Here is a 25,599-nt window from a genome sequence, read left to right as displayed (position 1 = left end):
TAAAGTATTCCGTAGGCCAATTTCTAGAACACTTTTAAAACCAAAGTTTACAAAAGAAGTTGTTCAGAATTTTGGATACATATAATTGTGACAATTTTCAGTCAGTTGCTGCAATTGATCACATTTTACTGAAAGTATATCAAAATCTCCAGTCACTGTGTGATGCATGCTGATGCATGAGCTTGGTTTCCTTGGATGTCAGTCCAGCTTTGTGACCGAGGGAATTATGTGGGAAACGTATGAATATGTCCAGGCCAGCCCTGCAGACTTTTATGACTGTGACTTGCAGTGAGCCGCATGATTCAGTTTGGATCCCACGCTGTTTGCACTGTACTGTATACCTTTTCTCTTCAGTAGATCTTTAAAGCTAAGTAAATCTGCACTTTGGAGCAAAAGCATTTCTGAACTGGCCATTAAAGAGTAAGTGGGGTCAGTGGGTTTAAAGCGAAGTTGTGAAAGATGAAACCAATGCAACAATGCAAGTGCCAAAAAAACTGCAATTCCTTGAAGATCGCTTAAGGCTGACCCTAAAAGTGAGTCAATCTCCATAGACTCCTATGTTAAAATGTTGACTTTTCCAGCAGAAATAAATGCCACCTAGACGTCATCTCTGCTAATTGTGGTGTTGGTGTCTCCTGGAGCATTTTAAAAGGAATTGTCTCATACATAACGAGGCTTTCTGTGTGTTTACTCATCAGTCTGTCCAAGAAGTTTGTGCTCCAGTTTTGGTGAGTCAGTGTGTAGGATTTTATTTGTATATTACTTAGTGCTAATTAGCTGAGACTTCCCAGCTAGTGCATGCAGTTATGGTGGCCACATCCATCTTTTATATGCAGTCTATAGTTTAAAGGTACAATATAAGATTGAACCACTGACCATAAAAGAAGGCTCATTATGATCAATGTTTAACTTATGGCCACACCAAGCTGTAATACAGCACAATCCAAGGTTTTATATAGACCGGTGTCAAATATGCAGGAATATTATACTGTCTTTACAGACATAAAATATCTCAACACTCACACTTCATCTTAAGCTTTAAACTAAAGAAGTTTGAAGTTTTGTCATTGTGGGCCTCTCAGACATTACAGCCTATGGACACCATTGCTATCCATTTTTATTATTTAGAAGAAGTCTGTGATAAGTTGCCACATAAATGAACTTAATGGCATTTCTTTAGTGACTTTACAACCTGGAGTAAAGCAATGACTTATAATTTACAACATTCATTTTAAGAGGCAGTAATTGTCTTTTCTGGTATAAATGTTGCTCTGCTCACTTCTCTTTAAAGAGAAGCTATAATTTCACAGTGGTGTCTTAGGTCCTTGCATGAATTTCTAGGGTGAACCTGGCAGAGGCCCAGCGTAACTATTTTATTGGCACAATTCATACTGCTCGCTGTTACTCGACTGTTTTGCATTTGGTTTGTTTTATACTTCAAACATTACAGCATCATTCCTGCATGCAAATAAAGAGAAACAGAAACCCTTGAACGGACTAAACTGAGGGTAAACAAATGTAGACCTGCTGGATTAAAGTGATTAAATTTCAGTCAAGAACGTTACCAGAGAAAGTTATGTTGAAGCCCTCGTATGAAATGGAAAAGTCAGAGATGAATCGCAACTGGGCTTTGAAGTTGCCATAGAGACCAGCATTGACGTTGCTAGGCAACTCATTGCCGGTCAGACGAGCCAGAGGTTGCAGGAAACTCCCATTCTCCGTAACCAAGAGATAGTCATGTTGGTCCTCCAGGTGAAAAGAACTGAACTGAAACTGGACTCCTGTTTGAGAAACATGCACAGACAAGTTGGAAGACTGAGAGAAGGAGGAAACAATCTTTCAAAGTTTGTTTTATGCTCAGATGGTTCATGCACCATGAGTTAGAATATTTATGAGACATTTTACAAGGATAGCAGCATATGCAGACTTTAATTGGTAATAATTTATTTTTGACAATATTATTTTATCTGACAATATTTTATTTTGACAACATTTTACTTTATTTTTGACATGCTTTCCCCAAATTTTCTCCATATGGCCCTCTGAATATTTTATAAACCACAGAAAACAACATAAGTTTGTGGATATAGCATAGCGGGAACTGAACCACTGAGCTTGCTGTACTGTCTCTCACTCTGTCTGTCTTTATTAAGGAGTGTGCATGTGTGTCTCTTGCCTTTCCCATGGCTGACTTCAACAGTCCAGGTACAGTTGAGAGATGAAGGGTAGCTGTCTGGATAGCCGGGACTAAGGATGGTGCCCCAGGGACCTCTAACATCTCCACCACATAGAGCTGGATAGATTGAGAGAGACAGAGTGGGAGAGAGAGCCAGAAGGAGGGAGATGAGCAGAGACAGGGGATGGAGGCAGAGAGAAGGTTAGCATCAGATTGTTGATAGCTAAAATAGATAATGTTTCCCTGTAGACCTTTAATACCACTTCTATAGTACATACACACCCGCGTACCCACACTCAAATACTGCAAGAGGGGCAGAGAAAGACAGAGGAAAGGGGAAAGAGGGAGCATAAAGAGAGACAGAGAGAGACATCTTCTCAGAAGTGGGTAGGAAGGTCTGCATCAGGGTTATAATAGTTTTGGATTTTACATTATAGTTTAGTTTTAGTTAGTTTTTACTTTTTTTTCTCTAATTCAGTTAGTTTTAATTAGTTTTCAGAGTGGTTTTGCTCGTTTTTATTAGTTTTTATTTTTGGTTTCATGCTTAGTTTTAGTTAGTTTCAGTTAGTTTCAGTATTAGTTTTAGTATTTTCATACCTAATCAGGTGCAAGATTCAAGGCGCAAAAGTGACTATTGTGTAATGAAAACTTGACAAAAGATACAGTTTAAAGAAATATATTCAACAACCAGCTGTTCACAAGACATGCTAAATTTGTGTAATATTAAGGACACACATGAACATCAACAGGGAGAAACAAAGAAAAACATGAATTCCCAAACTCAATAAATTCTACAATAAACTCCACAATAAACTTCAGCATCAGTGCAGCAGATTAATAACGCCTACATGTGGTGTTAAACAAAAACAAACTCTTTGAAGGAGTCAAAGCTCAAATCCATCTGCATCCTGATGTTCTCACCACCTGATGCTGCTTCTGTTTTGGAGCTAGCTTGGTTAGATGCTCGCTAATTAAACCTGCAGGGTCTTTGCGGCCTCTGTACACAACCTACAGAAGTTGCCGACCTCATGTCCGCATTTATGCTTGTGTAGCTGGATTGTGAGTGTTATTACCTTGTGGTCGTGTGCAGGTGTTTGTACTCAAAGAACCTCCATACGGGACTCTGCCGCTTTCTCGGCAGACCGCAGCAATTACTTTGCGGACCAGCGCGGTGAGCGCACGCACATGCGCACTCACACAGTTGTCCTGTGGCGCTCCCAGCTTAAACTCGGAGAGCGGAAACAATGATTTCATATCAATCCACAAGGCTTAAAATGAAAGTCAGTTTATCGATAATTTCAGTTAGTTTTAGTTAGTTTTGTAAACTCACAATTCAGTTTTAATTAGTTATCGTTTTTTCCTTTTAATTATAGTTTTTATTTATTTCAGTTAACGACAATGTTTTTTCAATTTCAGTTTTCGTTATTTCGTTCGTTTTCGTTAACTATAATAACCCTGGTCTGCATGCACTGTGAGCTCCCAAATTTGTGTGCTTTCATACAATGGGGAATAGGGAAAACATTGTTTCACTGTGCATTCCCTTACAACTTTACTTTAAATGTTGAAGTCAGATTTTTCTGATTTATTCCTCCCACTGTTGCACAGACATAAAATAATGACATAAATTATGTAAAATATGCCACACACTGTACTGGAATCATAAATACTGCATCATTTGTTGTTTTTGTGGTATATTTTAATGTTGAAACAAACCAGTGCCGGAGAATGATTAACAACATAGACGGACACTATTCCTTAAAAAGGTGAATAACAATGCTGACAAAAACTGTACGTGTGTTTTTCCAGCTTACAGAAATGATGACTTGAACTGTATGCAGTTTATGTAAATTGGGTGATGGTGCACATAAAGATGATCTCCTCAAGCTGCAGAAAGTCTGGCAGCTACTCTGACTGTGACCACAATACGCTGCATAGTACAAAATGTGACATGCTCACCAGACAGTAACAGCTCTTGCCTAATTATGACAGGACTCTGGGTAACCTGGATTCAGATAAGCTTTCTATGGACCTCTAAAAACATGTGCACATGCAGATCTACATGTGCATCAGTAGTTTTATGCACTAAATGATTATGGTTATTTATAGCAGAACACCACATACACCACAGCTTTTTTTGATTAGCAATGACCTCCAGCCTCAAGATTGATATGGGTGATTTAATGTCTTCTACACTGTGGCGATGTATTACAACCTCACAAACTCACACTGTATTTCACTGCCTCTTTGCAAAGACATATTCAGACTTTCAGACAAAATAAAATGTGTGGGGGTTAATTGCTGATATAGTTCAAGCTACTACCTAAAATGCAAAGTTTATTGTTATATAACAAACGGCCATCTGGACAATAAGTGTAAGTGGGAAAACTGAAACTTATTTGCGAGCTTTTGCTGCTTTGCAATGCAGTGTCAGGAAACTGAGACATAATCCTAAGAAAAGAAAGGCTAGAATATTTTTTATGTTGCGTTTCCACAACATTAATGCTGTGTAATGGGTACAGTGATTGTGTGCAAGAACTGTAAAATGTCCTTTGTCTGAAATATTTTTTTTCTGTTGAGTTTTATTTCACGTGATTTAAGCCAGCGGTATTCAAAGCCGTGAAGCAGGACAAATGTTTCCTACAGACTACTTAAAACTTTCAGAATCTCACAGTATGGCCACAGTATGACCTGTGCTTGTGCAGACATGCCGAGTTCAGACCAGGTCCAGAAAAGACTGGAACAGGCTCTAGCTCATTCTATGCATACTAATACACGCAGACAGTATGTTGCCAGGTGCTTTTTTTGTCACTCCAGTTGCTTCATCTTATACAGAGCTGGCTGAACAGTCATCTTCTCTTACAATACAACTATGAAATGCCGTAACATTACTTCCAAAGTGCAAGAGAAGCAGGAAGATGGTCAAACCTGAAAATTTTGCTTAAATTTCTGTGAACAAGACAGTTTTACCAGGAATTGTACAGTGGAGCAGAAAACCACCGATTCTGACAATAACATTCCCGGCTTATAAAATCTGTACAAACCCTTGCTTTGCTTGCTTTCTTGCTGACTCTTGCTACAACCACTACAACAAGTAAGCCAGGAATTGAAAATGTGCTCAAACCACAACAGGGCATCACTAACTTTACACTCAACCACTGTGGCTTTAACAAGACCAGTGCCCCAAAAACAAGAGGAATCAGAAGTGAGGAGTGAGACTATTTCCAAACTAAACAAACACACAGATTCAAGCATACACTCACACACATACAGGGCACTATTAATTATTAACATTTTCTGCCAGAACTTCTTTATTTTGAAGGCTGGCCAGCATGAGAAATTTGAAACACTGAATTACATTTTTATTTTTCCATTCACTTCATTCTTTCTCTGTATTTTAGATCTCCTTTATATGCTTTGCCATATACCTTATGTACTGCAATGGTGCATAATGGGGAACGCTTAAGTCAAACAAAGGTTTCAACTAATAAGGTTGATATACTTATGTACAAGTAACCTCTGTGATCCAAAAGCCCAGGTTTCAGAATGGTCAAAAGGCTCAGTTTTAGAACATTTTTTATACTTCTGTTGCCAGTGAGAGCAGATATCATTATTATGGTCATGTCAGATGCACTGCTCTGACTGTGAGCATACAGAAATATTTTTCTTGCGAGGGGCAGCTATTTAGAAGAAAGTTGGCTCAAAGGTCTCAGGACCTTTGTACAGCCTCTGATCCTTTGTTGCTGAGTAAAATAAATGCTTTGAACTGCAACTCATGCAAAACTACTCCAATAGACCCCCAAGAATAAAAATATGGAGCTGGAAATGGGCATAACAGGTCCTCTTTAAACATAAATGGCACATATATGTTTGCTTGAAAGACAAAGCCATTGTGCCGGGATGGTGTAATATTATTGTTATTATGCCTTTCATATTACAATATATACTTCATCTAATGTAGCACTAGAGCTTGCCCTCATCTCTTCAAATGTAGAGTATGACCAACATTTGGTTTCTCAAAAAAGCTTTCAAGGCTCAGTCGGCTGCCTTTCGTGATGTTTTGCTTGAATTTAATGTGCACTAGCTGTCAGTCATCACTGTATCCCATTTCTTACCAACTGCAGCAGCAAATAGTTCCTACACTTGTATGGGTACATATTGTGTAAACACAGTGTAATGGCATTCGGCCTGCAAATTCCAGGCAGCCTGCTTGATGTTTGTATGCTCAAACTGCCTCCTAGGACGAAACTGCTGCCAGTCCCAGGAACAGTGCAATTCAAATGTGGTTCACAAGTGAATGAGCCAATAAGCCGAACCAAGCCAACACATAACTGATGCAGCAGTGTTGCATTTTTCTTTTCACCGTACCCTCCTGCTCCACCATGATTGGAATAAGAGAAAGAGTGAGACTGTCACCAAGAGAGAGAGACAGTTTCCCTGCTCTCCCTGCCCCCCCCCCCCCCCCCCCCCCCACCCACACACACACACACACACCCCACCCCCTCCCAATTCATTTGAGAGAGAAAAGAGAGGATGTGACAGCCAACACAGGCTCTCGTCAACCTTACCTCAAACATTCCTGTGTTCATGGTTCACACAGAAGAGGAGGTGACAGGAGGCTCATGGATAAAAGCACCATACACACACACACACACATGCATGTGCACAGTGCCCATGAGTGCACACACAGACACACACATATGCACAGTACTTGCCCACGGATCTCTAATCTTCTCCTCAAATCATCTCCTATCAGCCACAGCAGCCTTCACTGCAAATTGTCCCTGTGTCTCTGAGTCTATGTGATCAACCAGTGATGTGACTCAGCTCCCCAAACAGGGATGGTGGTTCAACTTGTGCTCTTTTCCACACACCTCAGCCACTTTGTGTCTATTGTAATAGATAAGCAAGATAATCTATTTTCGTCTGAAAATGTTTTGGTCTGTAGAAGTGAAGATTTCTACAGACTGTCTTTGCCATTTGTGAGCAGTTGTACTCTAAAATACCCTTACCAGGACAGCAGCAAAGTGGACCTTGTGCCACACTCTGTATACGCTCCCACAGAGCAGACTGTGAATATTGTCTCCACACCAGTGTTAAGACAAATGCTTTGGTTTCATTTAATGAACCTTATTATTGAATTGGATGTAAAATATAGTGCTATGATAATAATGCACATTAAAACAAAGCAAATAATTCAATGTTATGAGTTTATCTAGCAGGGAATGGCTCCCACTTCTATATAACACTGTTTGTCATTAGTATAAACATAAAAGGTCCAGTATACTATATACAGTTATGGTGAGAATTTTAAATCCACTCATCGTGGGCATGGCTGTCATGTAATTTTGGGCTTTTAATGATTTCTTTCAATTGTTTTCTTTCTAGGGTGGAATGATTGTACGTTATACATATTTAATGACTTTAAAAAACAAGAATTGGGTGCACAAGTTTGAATTTATATTGGATTTTCTTTAATCCACACAGGGTCAAAAGTATATATACAGGCTCAAATATATTCATACACTAGTATCTGTTTAAATGTACCTTAGCATGTTGCTCCAGATGCTTTGGTAGCAACAAGCTTCTGGCATAATTCTGGCTGTATATTTGACCACACTTCTTAGCAGAATTGGTAGAATTAATTTAAACTGGTTGTTTTCCTGGCATGGACCCAGCTTTTAAGCATAGACCATAAATGTTGTGTTTGGGATCATTGTCCTGTTGGAACACCAACGTGTCACGATTTTAGCCATCTAGCTGTTGGATGAGAATTTGGAGGTAGCCCTCTTTCTTCATTATTCCATCCACTTTGTGCAGTGTACAACACCACTAGCAGCAAAGCAGCCCCAAAACACGATGCTACCATCACCATGCTTGGTATTTGGTACAGTGTTCTTAGGTTTGAAAGCCTCACCTTTACTTCTCCAAACATACCTCTTGTCATTGTGGACAAATAACTGTGTGATCTGATCATAAAGGTCCATGTGGGTAACTACAAATTTCAATCAAGCCTTGGCCTTTGTCATGTTAAAAGACATTGAAGAACCTTCAGCACTACTTATTAAAAATCGAATATATTTGAACCTGTATGTATACTTCTGACCGTGTGTGAATTTGAGAAAATCCAAAATAAATTCAAGCATCTGCACCCAATTCTCGTTTTTTTTAAGTGATTAACAATGTATGCTGTACAATCATTCCATCCTGGAAAAAAGAACAGCTCAAAGGAATAATTAAAAGCCCCAGATAACCATGACATTCATGCCCATGAATGGTAGATGGTGCATGTAAACCTCTGACCACAGTTGCATTTGTCACTGTCAAAGTGGGAATTTCATTACCAAAAGGAAGACATCTTATTTTTCGGAGTTACCCAAGAATCAGCTTTCATGCATAATGTAGAATAAGGACCATTTACCATGCCTGCATGCACTATAACCTGATGATGAAATAAATCACAGCTTTTATATTGTGTTCTAAATGAGAAGAATTTGGAATACTTACCATCACATGTAGGTAAGGGGTGGCTCCACCAGTGGTTCTTCTCACACACTAGTGGCTCCTCATGGCTGAGTCTATAGCCAGAATCACAACCAAACGACACTGTGGATCCGATGGAAAAATCCTGTCCATACCGAATACCATTGACAGGGATGCCAGGGTCCAGACATGAGTAGCTGTCCACTGTAACACCTGAAAATAATAATTTTGTTTTCAAAACTCAGCTTGATTTTCCACAAACAAAACAAATCAAAAACATGCAGTGCAATCCAGACTGTAATGTGTTTGTCTTCATGGCAGTCCTGGTGTCAGCCACTGCAGGGCGAACTACAACAAAAGTGGTTTTATTTACCTCAGCTACTGTTTATATGCCATCTATTATCAAACTTACAGATGTATACTTTAGATTAAAAACAAAGGCAGAGTTTGAAGATACTAGTGGTTTGCTGAGTACTGAGTAAATGGACGCTAAGTAAGGGTGTGGAGGGGTAGGCAGTCAACACCAATTTATAATTCCTAGTATAAATTACATCCTATCTTCTGTATAAACATTTAATTCTTTAAAATCTTTGTTGAAAGGAGCCATTTGAGGTGGTTCGGGCATCTAGTTAGCATGCCTCCTGGGCACCTGCCTTTTGAGATTTTCCAGGCACTAGACCTTGGGGTAGTCCCAGAACCTACTGGAGAGATTATATATCTCATCTGGCCTGGGAATACCTTGGGATTCCACAGGTGGAACTGGAAAGTGTGGCTGGTGAGAAGGACATCTGGAATACCCTGCTTAGCCTGCCCACAAGAACCAACTTCGGATAAGCGGAAGATGATGGATGGATGGATGGATGGATGGATGGATGGATGGATGGATGGATGTTTTTTGTGGTCTGGTGTCTCATATGCATCGCAGCTGTTGTGAACCAATCGGAGGATGGTCTCTAATTTTTCTGTGGGTAATGACCGCATGCAAGCTCATTTTGTGACATGGTAGCGTGATGTTGAGACATCATGCAGATCCACAATGAATGTGGACAGAAGCATACTCTAAATAATGTTTCTCCAAAAAATATACAATATAAAATCTTTTAATGGATGGATCAATTGTAAATGCATTATCTTCATTTGTATTTTTTGGACTTATTAAAAGGAGTTGCACAGTCATAATTATTTTTGTGTAAAGTTTGTCGCCATAAATGCATATGTACATATGCATATATACATACATAGTGCATGTGCATCTAACTTACTTTCATAGAGTATTTTGAATCCAGCATTTGACCGGCTGTTGTCAGTGGTAAATAGCAAATAAAGAAAGTTGCTGCTGCTGAACAGGAACTGGGGCACCTGGGTACCATTAAAGGAGCCAACCAGAGGAGACAGAAGGTTTGGACCATCATGGATCTCCAAGAAATCATAACCCAACTCCGTCTGGAACCTGTGAAGATAAAATGTCAGGACATCAAGTTTCGCTGATTGGGATTTAAATACTGATAAGACAATGAAAAGTTCTATCTTTAAAGGTTTCATGCCATCTACAGGTTGTGGAGACAATTTTGTTATATAAATGCACTTTACAAGCAAATGAAAATGAAAGAGATATGTAAACCGGTGAAACATATTTTTTAAAAGGACTTTCCTGAAGTCCATGTCTTGTCTCTACCAGCAGTTCCCAGCTCAAAAAACACATAATGTGAACAAAAATATTGCCTGCCTTCCCGGTCAAAATACCAAAAAATTTACAGCCTAGAGAATTGAAGAGTTATGTTATATTGTAGGTGAATCTCCATAAACTTTAAATCCTCACTGTTGCTTGTTATACTGAGAGTCTTTCTAATATTCAGAATCAAAGAATTATGCCACACACCTGTCAAATGTGATTTTGATGGCGCGTCCAGGTTCTGCTTCAATCACCCACTCACAGTTGAGGGAGTCTTTGTAATAACCAGGCCACCCAGGAGACAATATCACTCCACTTGGAGCGGAATAGTGGCCTCCACATGGGGCTGTGAGAGGGAAATAAAGAGGCAAGTGAGAAAAGACATACAGCACACCCACTGTGTCCAAATTAGTGTGCGACAATTAAATTACAGTATTGTGCAAAAAGCTCATTTATTTACATTTTTCTAGAAAAACAGGAAACAGGAGCAGTGATTTATTAAAATGTATGTAAACATGCATGGAAATATAGTATGTGGCAAAAACAGAGTTTGTACAATTCTGATGAGCTTGAAAGTCAATATTTGGTATGACCCCCTTTATTCTTCAACACAGCCCGAAATCTCTTAGACAAGCTTTCTTCCAATTTCTTTAAGTAGTCTTCAGGAATAGTCCTCCAGGGTTCTTGAAGTACATCCAAAGCTCCTCTTTGGATGTTGGCTTCCTTTTGTTCTGTTTTCTGTTAAGATGATCTCACACTGCTTCAATAATGATGAAGTCTGGGCCCTCAGGAGGCCAATCCATAACTGATACTGAAATGCTGCCCCAAACCATGACCAAGCCTCAACCGTGACTGTGGGCACATTCTACTGACCTCCTCTGTAGATACTGTTCATGATTTGAATCAAATATTTCAAATTTGGATTCATAACTCAATAAGACCTGTTGCCACTAAATTTCAGTCCAGTGCTTGTATAATTTGGCATACAGTAGGGGAAATAATTATTTGTAAGAATTTGTAAGTTTGCTCACTTACAGAGAAATGGATGCTCTTTAATTTTTTATTGTAGTTTCATTTTAATATCATCCAGAAAAAAAACAAAAAAAAACACGTTACATAAAAGTTATAAATTGATTTGCACGTCATTGTGTGAAATATGTATTTGATCCCCAAGCAAAACATGACTTAGTATATGGTGGAGAAACCCTTGTTGCCTTGGTTGTATGTTTAGGGTTATCGTCATGCTGGAAGACCCATCCATGGCCCATCTTCAGTGTTGTGGCAGAGAGAAGGAGGCTCTTGTCCAAGATTTAAGGTACATGACCCCATCCATTGGCCATTCAATGTGGTGAAGTCGACCTGTACCCTTAGCAGAAAAACATCCCCAAAGCATAATGTAAGCACCTCTGTGCTTGACTGTGGGGCTGCTGTTCTTTGGGTCAGAATGGAAGAAATAATTGCTATGGACAGGTGTGCTTTATAGACAAATGAGTTGAGATGAGGAGTATCTGCAATTGATTGACTGATTGATGGTAACCTGTGTGCCACATGGACACACAATTTGTGGAAGCTAAAGGCTGGATTGTAGGGGATCAAATACTTATTTCACTAAATGGCATGAAAATCAACTTATAACTTTGATGCAATGTCTTTTTTTTTCAGGATTTTTGGTTGATATTCTGTCTCTTTTCATTAAAATTAAATTACAGTAACAATTAGAGACTGTTCATTTTTTTTCTAAGTGAGAAAACATACTGAACAAATTCAGCAGGTAAAGTGTTCTTAGGTTTGAAAATCTGCACCTTTACTACTCCAAATAGCTCAATGTTTGTCTCATCTGATCATAAAAGTTTTCTTCAGAAGGCATTTGGCTTCGCCATGTGGGACAAATAATTATTCTCTCCCTCCTGTATCTCAGCACTGTACTCTACCCTTTCTCCATGTTTCCTTTCCTTAAGAATGACTTCTTGACAGCCATCCTTCCACTGAGAACATTTTTGATGAGGCTTCGGCCAACAGTAGATGGATCAACTTAAGGATCAGATGTATCTCTCAGGTCCTTTGTCAGGCTTTTGCTGATTTTTTTTCCTATTTCTTCAGGACATGACCTTCAAATACTGTTCATGTGCTGCAGATCATTTCTTTAGGCCTTTTTTTTAAGGCCACACTGCTCAATATGCCAAAAATATACCAATTATTTTGGCTAATAGCTCTTTGGGAATCACCTTGTTGGTGCAAAAATACAATTTTATGCCTGTCAAAGTGTGTTACCTTTGGCATTTTTTTCAAAAGATTCAACTAAAGGAAAGCAAAATATAAAGAAATGAGGGGTGGCTCAAGACTGTTGCATAGTACTGTATATTTAGTCAAGTTTAGTAAATCAAGCTCCAAGTAGGCAACTTAAATACATATCCATCTTTTTTATGCTGGGGTGCTGCAAGAGCATACTCATGCCCTCATTTTATGGTTTCTTCAGAAGACAGACTATAGTTCTACTGAAAGTAACAAAGAGAAAAGAGATTTCATTAGACTGAATTTATGTATTTACTTTACAGAAGGACAATAAGATGTGAAGACAGCACTGACCGATAAGCCAAATGCCATCTACTGTCCATTGAGTCCAAGTCTTAATTGAATTCAATTCAAGTTTATTTACATGGTGCCACAGCACAACTGTTGCCTCGAGGTAATTTATACTGTAAGGTAATAATCCTACAATATTATAGAGCACATCCAACAATCAAACAATCTCCTATGAGCAGTAGGAGGAAGAAACAGGAAGAAACAGCAACCTGCGACTGGTTGGGAGTGTGGGGAAGAGAAAAAGGAGAGCACAGGGAGATGGAACAAAAAATAGACTATGGGAGTGAGAAGGTAACATGTCTGCTTCACACACCAAACAGACATGCTGAAAAATTAGTACTGACTTGAAGTTTGGTTTACAAATGAAAGTCAAATATTAACTCAGCTTTAAGCTCTGCTCCACTCTCCCACAACACTTGTTTTTAATTTTAACTGCAAAAAAAGTTCTATTTTGTTCACCAGCTGGACACTAACAATGTTGGCTGTTGGCTGACAGCATGTTGAAAGTTGTAAAACCAAAAATCTGCTAAAATCCTTATTAGAGCTGGCGGAAAGAGAAGAGAACAATTTTATGCATATAAAACATATAGATAGTATAGCTTTAATAAGTAAACATCCCAAAAAAATCACATCAGATTCTTGCACTTGGCTGTGAATCTGCTGAAGCATCTAATAGGTTTAAATCTTTTGATAAAAATACAGATAAATTGTGTCCTAAGTCATTGCACTATACATGCAAGGATATCATAAAATATTCATGTTATGTAAATATACATGAAGACTTAAAAGCAGCAGTCACTCGACAGTTATTACAATGTAGTATGAGCCTAGAGCTATTCTGTTGTAGTCTTTTTTTTTATTTATTTAAAGTTTAACTAAGTGTCTCAAGTCAATTTGTTCTGGTCTGTACCTCCTAAATATAAGTAAGTAAGTGGATTTTCTATCCAAGTAGTTATAGGCACACATTAGATACAATGGATCTAGGGACTTTAAATGACCTGCCGCATAATTAACGCAGCCCTTCTTTGTACTATCAAAGGCTCTATCACGAATAGCTGTGTTGAAAATACCTTGAGTTAATTATATTTACCACTGGAGCAATTTCAAAGCACTTGTGTGCTGGTGATAATCTCTTGGTTCCATCTGAGAATCATAGGTCAAATTCACGTTTTATTCTCCAGTACTCAACAACTTTTACGTAAGCTGTTGATTAGACTTTGAGCTACTTTAGTTAAACATAATAATATAACAGAATGATATGAAATAACTTCAAGCAAAGTGCTATGCTGTGACCTTACTTGACATTTGAAGAACTTTCTAACAGTTCTTTTTAACACATTCATATACAGCATGTAGTGGGATTACTTTCGTGTTACAGGTCATCTCTGTTGCACCGTTCCCACATGTTACAAAAGAGGATTTTGAATTCCTAAATACTACTACAGTCAGAATATTAATAAGCTAGTAAACTATGTGTGTGGCAGCAGTTTATTAACAGTTATTTCCCTGGGTGTTTAGGTTAACTGGCCACTTCTATATTTTTTCCTTCGGTTGAACTGACAGCACATAATTTCTGCCTCTACAGAGTTTTTACAGCGTTAATCATGATATCTTGGATAACATATTGTTCCCCAGTTAATAGTTTAAGCAGCAATCCAGCCAATATTTACCTTCACATTTAGGAATGGGCCCACTCCACATGACTTTTCCTCGTTCTAGCTGACAGGAGATGGTCTCAGTTCCTTGGGTTTTGATAAATCCATCCTCGCAAACCACAGAGATGGAGCTGCCAAGCTGGAAGCTGTCTCCAAAGCGGCGAGCGTTGATGGGAATGCCGGGGTCTGGGCACTCATTATGACCAAATGCTGTGGTAAAAAAAAAAGTTACAAGGAGACACAGATATGATGACGGAGATATTGGAGACTACAACTTCACATAGAGCGACAGATACACACACGAGAAATGTTATTAAGGAATACGAGCCCTATACTTTACAGCCGCTCACAGGCTATGTTTTGCTCATCATTTTGATGAAATATTTCAGAACTGATCATACAGATCTGTTGCTTCAACTTGACATCTTCTTCTGTTCAGTTCTTGCCAGCAAAATATCAAAAAAAAAACAGTCTTGTTGGTTTTTTATTCCTGCACATATGATCATTGCTCATGATACAGTATGCTTGCGTGAAGCCTGGTTTGGATCTAAGGTAACTTCCTGATAAAACGATAATGGTCTGGCACATCAGATTGGACCCCTGTGTAAAAACCAACCTATAAATGCTCATGTTTTGCCTGTTTAAGCAGTTTCAGTTTCAGGCGGTAAAGAAATGTAAAAAATTACAAATCCAAGGCAAATAATAAAAAGTCACATATACACAAAATGGTGTGAGATTATATCACAGATAGACTGTGAGAAAACTTGTGGACAGAACACTTTGGTAAATATGTATGCTGTCAAACCCAGTCTGATGAGAAGATCAATATCAATTTCCATTTCTGTTGCCCGGTATACAGACGTGTTTTGCCTAAATTAGCTCAAAGACTGCAAAGCAGGGGCTAAATCTTCTTATTTAGTCTACACGCTGTATCCTGATGTCTTATAAGCCAGTCAGCAATGCACCTAAGCATAGATTTTGATCAGTTCCAAAAATTTGCACAGATGACAAAAATGTAAGGCAGACAGATCTTCTGAGATGTTAACTGCTGATAAAAATGCTAATGTTTATTCTGATGCAGGTTAAAGAGACAAGATATGATGTTTAAAAAAAGACCATTTATGAGTTATTGGATGGTGATTTTTTTTTTTTTTTTAAACTTTGACGGAAATAGGCTAACTGTTTCCTCTTGTTTCAAGTCTTTCAAGCCTAAATACATCCTGGACCTCTCTCTGTACTGGACGCACAGAGATGAAAATGTATCCATCTTGTCATCTGAGTCTAGTTTTGACAACAAGCGAGGCAAAAAAGTTGCCCAGAAATGTTCCTTTAAAGCTTCTCTTGCCTTTCCTACTTCTTTGTTCTACAACCTACACCTCTATTCTTAGCTGCAATAATGACCACAGGACCCCTCCTCGATTACAAACGCCCCCCTTTTTGTCTTTCATCTTTAGCACTACTGAAACCTCCAGTCGGTAGAGCTTTAAATGGAACTGAAAGATTGCATACGCTTATCACAGGTACGAATGTCCTGGTAATCTGGACTTTTTAATGATTTCTTTGAACTGTTGTTTTTCCAGGGTGGAATGATTATACTTTAAAATTGTACTTTAAAAAACAAGAATTGGGCCTGACCTCATCCGTACAAAAAAATTTGTGGACTATGCTGAAAAGTCAGGTCCATGCCAGGAAGCTAACTGATTTAAATGAACTCTACCAATTCTGACAAAAGAGTGATCAAATATTCAGCCAGAATTATGTCAGAAGTTTGTTGATGGCTACCAAAAGGGTCAGGTTGAGGTGCAACTTGGTAAGGGACACTTAACCAAATATTAGTCGGGCTGTATGTGTATATTTGAGCCTGTATGCATACTTATGACCTTTGTGTGGACCGGAAAAAATCAAATTCATACTTGCATATTGTTGTTCATTTGTCCAGTTTCCTCAAATTTATTTAAGGAAACACTACACACTTTGCTGAGATATGCCAAGTTTGTGGCTAATAGCACTTTGGGAATCACCTTGTTTGTGCAACAATCTTATTTTATGCCTGTCAAACTATGTTATCGTTGCCATTTTTCACTAATTCAGTTAAAGAAATTGTAACAAATAATGTCTTGTGTTGGGCTGCTTGTAAGAAAGTGCTTAGAGATATAAATTAAAATTGGTTCTTTGCTAAGTTGTCTGTTATGTGGCTCATCCCTTGAATTAGGTGCTTTTTTTATGCTTGATTCATAAGTCGGTGGCTTATCAAAGAGAAAAAACATTCCTCTGAAAATGGTCAAGTACAAGGACTGGACTGAAAATGAGTGAAAAAGCAGCTGTAGAAAAACTCTGGAAGATCTTCAGAAAGTGAGAACTAATGCTCAAGACCATTTAAAAAAATACAAGAAAGTCTGGCTCCTTGAAAGCAAAATATAAAGGAATGTGAGGCGGCTCAAGAGTTCTGCACAGAACTGTACAAAGTACAGTCATATAACACCCTTACTATATTTCTTTAAAATTAACAGTGCCTGTGTCTCGGTCTTTTGGGGTTCTATCTTTCCAAATTAGAAAACAAAGATGACTATAAATTACATTTTCCACGCTGTAACAAGTTTTCAAGCTTAACTTGGATTTTGTTCATATAAAGCACATTATGATAATTCTATTTTCAACAGGGAAAACAAAATTACATATTTGAGTGGAATTAAACAAAAAAGGAGAATGAAATACATACTGCTGTATGTGATATTAAATCCTCTTCCTGACATAGAGTGATCAGCCTGAAACTCCAGTCTCAGTGTGTTGGTATTAGACGTCAGATGGGAAGGACTCTCAGCTCCAGAGAACCTCCCAATGACGGTGGCATCGTTTGTCTCTCCATCTTTCACTGTTAGGGAATCGTAAGGTGCCTCAAGGTCAAAGTCATTAAATGCCAAGTGTATTCTGGAGCCTGGATCTGATTGGATGAGCCAAACGCAGTTCATGTTGTTCCCATAGCCTTCTGGGTAATCTGGTGAGAGGACAGTTCCTGAGGGAGCAGTGAAGTTGGACATGCAGGGGACTGTTGGAGGAAGAGAATTACAAAATCACAGACAGAAACAGACAGAGAGACAGACAGTTTTCAGAAAGCATATGAGGGAAGGGGAAGGCATGCAGGGAGAGAAATTTTCTGTTAAATATTCATCTCCACAGCGTCATCGGTCATCATGCGCCCCAGGCCATAATAAACTCTGTACTGTCACCCTAGTGACAGGTCAGACTGAAATTTATCAACATCACAGCAGTGCACATGCCATTTTTTTTTTTTTAGTTCAATCCAATGCTGTCACATACCTGGAAATCAATTACAAATGATTTTAATACTTACATATGCATATGGGGATGTTTGCAGACCACTGATTGTTGTCTTGGCAGGAGATGGTTTTTTCTCCAATCAGCTCAAAGCCAAACTGGCATTCAAATCTCAGGATTCCTCCATTTGAAAAGTTGTCACCTTCTCTTATTCCATAGAGAGGAGTTCCAGGGTCCCCACAACTCTCTTTGTCTATTTCTGGAATGACACAGATTCAAAAGAAGACATGAGCAGCAACATGGTCCCAAAAGACAGCTATAAACAGCCCATGTTGACAGGAATCCTAACCTAAACCGTTAAGATCATATGCTATATACTTCAGTCACTGTGAAAAAAATGATAAAAAGATAACATGAAAACTGGCAACAAAAAACCTTCCAAGTAGATGAAATGCAAGTAATTTGATCATTTTGCCTTAAAAGAAGAAAGTAGTAGTACATACCAAAGAAAGAAAGAAATAGGCTTGACAATAGTGCTCGCAAGCATACACCCCAACAATAGAAACCAATTTTACTGAAAAGATATGTGAGCACTGCAGACAGAGAGGTTGCTAATAGGGGCAGTGTCACGTCCCACATATAACTGTCACTATTTTTGTAATGAATCCAATTTCAAGGTTTGGCCAACTTTAAATCTACAACTCAGCTTTAGACATTTGCTTTAGTTTTGTCAGTTTAGCTAAATTGTAAAGTTACTGTTTTTAACAACCAACACACCAAGTGTTTATTTATTAACAATATTTGTGCAACCATGCATTGCTATCAGTCCCAAATACTCAGTGGTCATCTTTCTGTTGTGTGCAACACTATGTCAGGTTACAAGAGCTCATGATCCATTTTGAACAGAAACACACTGCCAACCAAACCCAGTCTTTCTTGAAGATGATTGGCTCTTGGTTCGCTGAGTCAGGCGAATTTCTGGAATGCGTCTGCTTCTCAGTTCATGTAGCCTAGAGCAAATTTTGTATCCATCTCTTTCTGTTGCCTTCTTCCCCCGAGCTCGCAAATATTCATGACACATCTTTTTTTTATATATTCAGTCTGACCATAATGTTGGACAGATCCTTCTTTCTTTGATTCTACATAAAGGCGCCACTGTGTCATCATAATTCTTTATAATATGTTGGATACAGGATATCTGGAAACATACCTTCCATTTCCCCAGCCTTCCTTTCCTTTAATCCCCTGCTCTACTTTCCTGTTTTTAGTGTTATTTACAGGAGTGGCCCATGGCAGGAAGCAAAGGTGTGTGTCTTGTGTGTGTGTGTGTGTGTATTTCACTGTTACTATGAATGTGTGTGTCTGTGTGCATGTTTGCGTGCGTGTTTGTGATGTATTGCATTAATTTCCATCATGACATCGTCTTTATGAGACCCACAGACTCAACCAATCACAGCCTGCCTAACACACATGCTTGCATGTGAACACACACGCAGATGCACAGACACAGCAAAAGAATTGAGATCAAATTACTTTGGCGAGAAAGCGGCACGCCGTCGGAACATTCCTGTATTGCTACTGCTTTTCTTCTTCACATGCGTGCGCGCACACACACACACACACACACACACACACACACACACACACACACACACACACACACACACACACACACACAACTGTACATGCATGCAACACAGAGAATTAAACCCAATCACATGCAAGCCCAAGTCTCTTCCATTGCATCTTTCCATCACACATCTTTCTCTCTCTTCCTTTCTCACACACACACACACACACACATGTGCGTACACTCGCACACACACACACACACACACACACACACACACACACACACACACACACACACACACACACACACACACACACACCTATAAATAATCCTATTGTGTTTGTAACAATAAGACTGACAGATTCACAAAGGGGATTAGGCTCCTCAAAGAGTATCTAAGTGTGTGAGTGAATGTGTACGTTTGTGTAACTTCACCATTATGTCTGGTTTGCACATTTTGCTAAATTCCAGATCATGCCATATTGTCCATAAGAATACACACACTGATGAGCTGCAACAATAAAACCACTGACAACAAAATGAATAACACTGATCAAACCTTGGGTCCTGGCATTTACTGTAAATACCACCCACCTGAACACTGTTGGAGGCCATTCCAGGATGGCTCCAGCCTCCCCCAGCAGGACAGTACACCATAAAAAAGACCCATAGGTGTTCTATAGGCTTCTATAGGTGTAGCATCTGTCAGAACAAGCCACACAGGACTCATCCCTAGAGGTCCTTCATTCATGCCCTGATCGGTCAGAGCCATTTAGGTGCCACAAGGGTGACCTACACAGTATTAGGCAGGTGTTTTTCCATCTTCTTTAGTGTATATAGGCACCGCACACAAAGATACACAGGCACATACTCACACATAAAAGGATAATGTGCAAAATACACTACCTGCTATAGATCTGAAAGAGTAAGGTAATAGATTTTGGAAAGGATAATGAGATTGAGGGAAAAGGTTTTATTGGCTGTTTCTCTTTTGTGACAACTGTGAAATGTGACTTAAGACTAGGCTGCTAATGGTGAATGAATGCTTAATGTATTATATGCATCGACTACTCTTTGCTATATGCTATAAACTGTTTCTTGCAACCCAAGGCTGCTGCTGTTCTGCCTTATCAAAGATCACAAAACAAAACAAAGAAGCATTAACACATTAAACCAGAGCAAACAATAATCTAAGGCAGCTGTTACAGCCACAGAAAAAGAGGTATTGAGTGGAAAGTCTATTAGTACTCTCAAGAAGGTTTGCAGTGTGAAGAAGAAATGAGAAATTTAGCCCGTCTAATTAGCTTGTACTTGTCTGATTCTGTGACCTAAAGGGAGTGGCTCAAATTGACTTGTTCACACTGTAGACATCAGCGAGGATGCTCTGTTGAATAAAAATGATCTCATTTATTACACTCACAATACTGACATTCTTTTCTGCCTCTCTCAGGTTCCAAACCAGGCCACCGAGGAGCTTTTGAGGATTGATTCGATAGGAGATGTGTATAAGAAAGACATCAATTTTCCATTCTCATTAAAACACACGATCTCTGTCAGTGCTTGTTACACAAAGTGCACAAAATGGGCACAAATGGTAACTTTGAAATGCTAGTAAATCTCTGCAAACTGGACTTCAGGATGACAAATAATAACTGGGGTGCATTCTTTGATATTTACACATTATGGTGCAGAAATATATCACTTTAGTCCGCTGTAAAAACGCCTCAGCAACACGCCCACATTCTGCCTCATGACCTTGTAATAGTTATCAGCGAGCTTCAGAAAGATTGCTGCAATCATGCCTGCACAAAAGAAAAAGGGAAAAAAAAGAATGCAGGCCAGAGAACAAGACGCATATTGCACATATTGCAGAGGCAATTTTTTTTGTCACTTTCATTTGTTTTAGAGATGTTTAGGTTACTTCTATCCATCTGAAAATCTCATCCCAGAAAGTCTAAAAGAGCAATTAAACAAATCTGAAAATTTTCAATAAAGGCAAACACCCAACTGCCGTAAGTGCACAGTATCAAATCAAACCTGGAATGCAAAGCAATAAAAGGCTGCCAAGTATATACTTAAGTAAAGTCAAAGCACCATTTTATAAATCTCTCTTCAGTTTAAAGTAAACGCAAAGAGCCTAATGAGCTCTAAAAACCATCTGGAGCTCCTCCTCAATGAGCTTTTCAAGTTACTTCATGACCAGTGAGGGCCACAATTACATCTCGTAAGCAAACATTTCCAAATCAGTCTGTGTCTGTTTAATCTCTCCCAGCATTTAGAGAATCACACGGATTTGGAAACTGACATCTGAAACAGCCATCAGGCAAAACAATTCTTCACCAACCGTGCCTGCTCAGTTACCCAATGCCATGCTTGATTTTAAATATATATAATTTATTAAGACGTAATGTAAGAAACAATTAAATGCTTTGCAAACTTTGACTACATTGGAAAAGCACATATAGCATTTCAACAGCACTGCCCGGACTGAATATTACATGAGTCAATAATTCATGAATAGAAAATTAAATACGCTTTACAGAGCTGTGATTAAGTAAGCCCTGCCCTTCACAAGTTACCTCAGGAACACACGGGCTTACAAAAAATGCATCTAGCTTTGACTCACTACCCCAATACTCAGGTTACTGACTGTAAAATTGAACCACATTTCTGGTTGTGTTGTGAATAAATATTTCATGAATTTGTATTTTATGGTCCCTCTGCCGCTCTGAATGAATACTGTTTCATCCAGTGTGATCAAGAGAGTCCTTCTCACTACCTGAACTATACACAACAGGACTGAAATACCACGGGCACTGCAAGATTCAGCGCAGTTTCTGTTATTCTTAGAAATACTGTGTCCACCGGTAAATAATATGTATAAGATAACTCAGTTTGTCTTTGAAGCATCATTGCAAACTCCCTCCCTCTCTTTCACTCTCCGTTTAGAATAACCGTGCAATCTGATTAGTCCATAAACGATTCTCATGCAACTATCTGGGGTGCACAGGGAAAACAGATACATATGAAGACACAGACTGCTCTGTGATGTGGTAATTCAAGCTAAAGAGAAAAAGATGAATAAGACTGGACAAATGATAGACAAAGCATGGCATGGTAAACACTGGAAATGCATTATAGATAGAGGCAAAGAGCAGTGTATTAGGCAAACCTCCTGTCACACTTAAAAATGCATGGAAGCACAACTGCAGACAGAGATGAAATCACTGACAACCATACACTGCCTTTCTCTGTCCCTTTCAGCACACACACATACATTAAGGATCCAACAAATCAAGGGTCACTGTGCCATAAAAATCCACCTTGACATCTTTCCCTCTTATAAAACACATCACATATTAAAAACCATAAAGAGCAGATGAAAAATCTAATCTAAAAATCTCAAAAGTAAGAGCTGACATTATGGCTTAGTGACGGGATCCCGTTGAAGGCTGGAGAGTAGAGAACAGAGCAGAAAAACAGCAGCCCGGAGAGCGATGTCACATTAACACTCAAATTCAGGTGTGGGAATATGAGCACGTTAGACGATGTGTTTCAGCCTTTTCTGCACAGTAACAGCAGATAAGCTAATAGCACACTGAGATAAACCCGGTGACATGTAACTGCAGTAAATTAAAAACATTTGTCATGAGATGATTCCACCCTCTTTTTCAGCTGGCCATGAAGCAGGCACTGGATGTTTATGCTGCACTTCTCAAGTCTCCAAGACGAGCATTATATAACACAGGATGATGGGATAATGTGAGAATGATGCACTTAAAAAAGCTGGAGCTGGGGGGAATGACTCATCGCTGGAAACCAATTGTCAAAATCACCATTCAGATATGTTTGTATGAGAATGGAAGTGAGGTGATTCAAGTATTTGCACTTTGTTCATTTAAGTCCACTGTAAATTAAAAAAATATATATTCACAGACAGATTTGTGCACTGTGTTTATGGACCCACAATATATGATTAAACTGGTAACATAGATCACTAAGCACTTGATCAAACTTAATACACAGCTCATATACATAATCAGAATGGGCTTTGGGAAGTGAATACTGACAGTTGTCTAGTCCTGACCAGTCCTGACTGGTAGCTTATACAATATGTCTTGATTCTCAAACCTCAACACAGCTGGCATTCAATTTAATTGTCACATTCCTTATCAAAACAGTCCCTTAGTGAGTTGATGGGGAGCAAGAATCACTGAGTTCCTGTGCTTTTTCAAATGGTAAGGATCAGTGAGTACGCCAAAGCGAACCAGAGGGTATGTTCTGTGTGGAGTGCTGACTGCCGCACCAATCCAATTGGCAGCTGATGGGTTTAAATTATAGAAAGCAATGGTGGTGCTCTCAAATCTCACTCAGTACTTGAAAGCTCAAAAATAAACCCCCTCTGCAATCGTACAAGGAATCTAAACAGATTTTACAACCAAAATTATTTGTTTATTACACCTGCACTGATACCCATGCTAACCTCATACCAAAATTTCATTTCATTTCTTTTCTTTATTTTTATACAAAAAATATGAGTGGTAAAGGTAATAGTGTATGACTAAAGTCCATGATGTAAGTGACATAAGTGACGTGACGTACCATAAGTAAATGAATACAGTATATAGAATATATAAGTATAAATAAGTATATAAAAAATTCTAAAGATAACCTGAGACTATAATCATATTTACTGACATTTAGCATTGCTGTGGCAAGTTTCTATTGACACTCACACACACACACGTATATACACTCTCACACACACACACACGTTTGTCAGTAAGTGTGAGCACCTCTATAAAAGCTGACATTTTTGCAGTTTGTTGGTCTGAAGCATTCAGGTGTGTGTTAACAAATGCAGAGGAGAAAGGCCATCAACATTGATCTCATGGAAGCAATTGCTGCTGCCCATCAATCTAGGAAGGGTTATAAGGCTATTACCAAATAATTTGAAGTTCATCATTTCACAATGAGAAAGATTATTCACAAGTGGAAAACATTCCAAATAATTGCCAATCTTCTTGAGAGTGGATTTCCCAGCAAATTGACCCCTAAATTCAGGTTAGCAGTGCTGCCTCACAGCTAGAAGGTCTGGGTTCAAACCTTTCTCTTTCTTTGCATGTTCTCCCCATTTGGACTGTGGGTTTCCTCCCACAGTCCAAATGGACTGTGGGTTTCCTCCCACAGTCCAAAGACATGCAGTTACTGGGGTTGGGTTAATTGGTGATTCTAAATTGCCCATAGGTGTGAATGGTTATCGCACTCTGTGATAGCCCTGCGACAGGCTGGCGACCTGTACAGGGTGAATGTACCCTGCCTCCTGTTCAGGGCCCCCCCACAACCTTGAACAAGATAAGTGGAAGAGAATGGATGGGTGGTCAGATTGAGCAGTTTTCAGAAAAACTAGAAAAAACCCAAGAGCTACATCTCAGACTCTACAGGCCTCAGCATGTTAAGGTTCATGACAGTACAGTTCGAAAAAGACTGAACAAGTATGGCTTGTTTGGAAGAGCTGACAAGAGAAAGCCTCTTCTCTCTAAAAAAGAACATGACAGCACAGCTTAGGTGTGCAATGTTGGATCTAAACAAAATCACAAGACTTCTGGAACAATGTTCTTTGTACAGACAAAACCAAAGTTGTTTGGCCATAATGTACAGGGCAATGTTTGGAGAAAACCGAACACAAACACCTCATACCAACTGTCAGCACAGTGGTGGAGATTTGATGGGCTTGTTTTGCAGCCACAGGACCTGGGCACCCTGCAGTTATCGAGTCAACCATGAACTCCTCTGTATACTTAAGGATTCTAGAGTTAAATTTGAGGCCATATGTCTAACAGCTAAGGATGGCCCAAATTGGGTCATGTAACAGGACAATGATCCCAAGTACAGCAGCAAATCTAGAACAGAATGGAAAAGAAATCAAGGCCCAGTCAAAGTTCAGACCTCAATATGATTGAGATGTTGAGGCAGGATCTTAAGAGGGCCGTGCATAAACAAATGCTCACAAACCTCATTGAACTAAAGCAACATTAAATAAATAATGACATGGTGTGATAAGCCATGTGCTGTTGTTCATCTGAGGCTGTATTTAAATCATTTTATAATCTAGTAAGGACCAGACAACAATCCTACACAAACAAATACTCAGATATGGCAATATATTCAACCCCCAAACCTC

At 39.0% G+C, this 25,599-nt stretch overlaps 1 protein-coding gene across 1 annotated transcript in view; it reads right to left on the bottom strand.

Moving 5' to 3' along the window:
- csmd3b (CUB and Sushi multiple domains 3b) overlaps positions 1-25,599 on the bottom strand; it is a 381,849-nt gene that overhangs the window by 80,432 nt on the left and 275,818 nt on the right. Inside the window, exons 13-20 of the mRNA XM_030740552.1 lie at positions 17,919-18,101; positions 17,286-17,612; positions 14,582-14,776; positions 10,536-10,674; positions 9,919-10,106; positions 8,681-8,869; positions 2,177-2,293; positions 1,566-1,781 (exon numbers count right to left, since the gene is read on the bottom strand). Coding sequence (XP_030596412.1) covers positions 1,566-1,781; positions 2,177-2,293; positions 8,681-8,869; positions 9,919-10,106; positions 10,536-10,674; positions 14,582-14,776; positions 17,286-17,612; positions 17,919-18,101 — 1,554 coding nt within the window. The remainder of the gene's footprint in view (positions 1-1,565; positions 1,782-2,176; positions 2,294-8,680; positions 8,870-9,918; positions 10,107-10,535; positions 10,675-14,581; positions 14,777-17,285; positions 17,613-17,918; positions 18,102-25,599) is intronic.

This window comes from Archocentrus centrarchus, chromosome 11 (assembly GCF_007364275.1).
Source record: "Archocentrus centrarchus isolate MPI-CPG fArcCen1 chromosome 11, fArcCen1, whole genome shotgun sequence".
Taxonomy (NCBI): Eukaryota; Metazoa; Chordata; class Actinopteri; order Cichliformes; family Cichlidae; genus Archocentrus; species Archocentrus centrarchus.
Note: the sequence above shows the minus strand (reverse complement) of the source record. Positions and strands in the feature narration are given on the sequence as shown.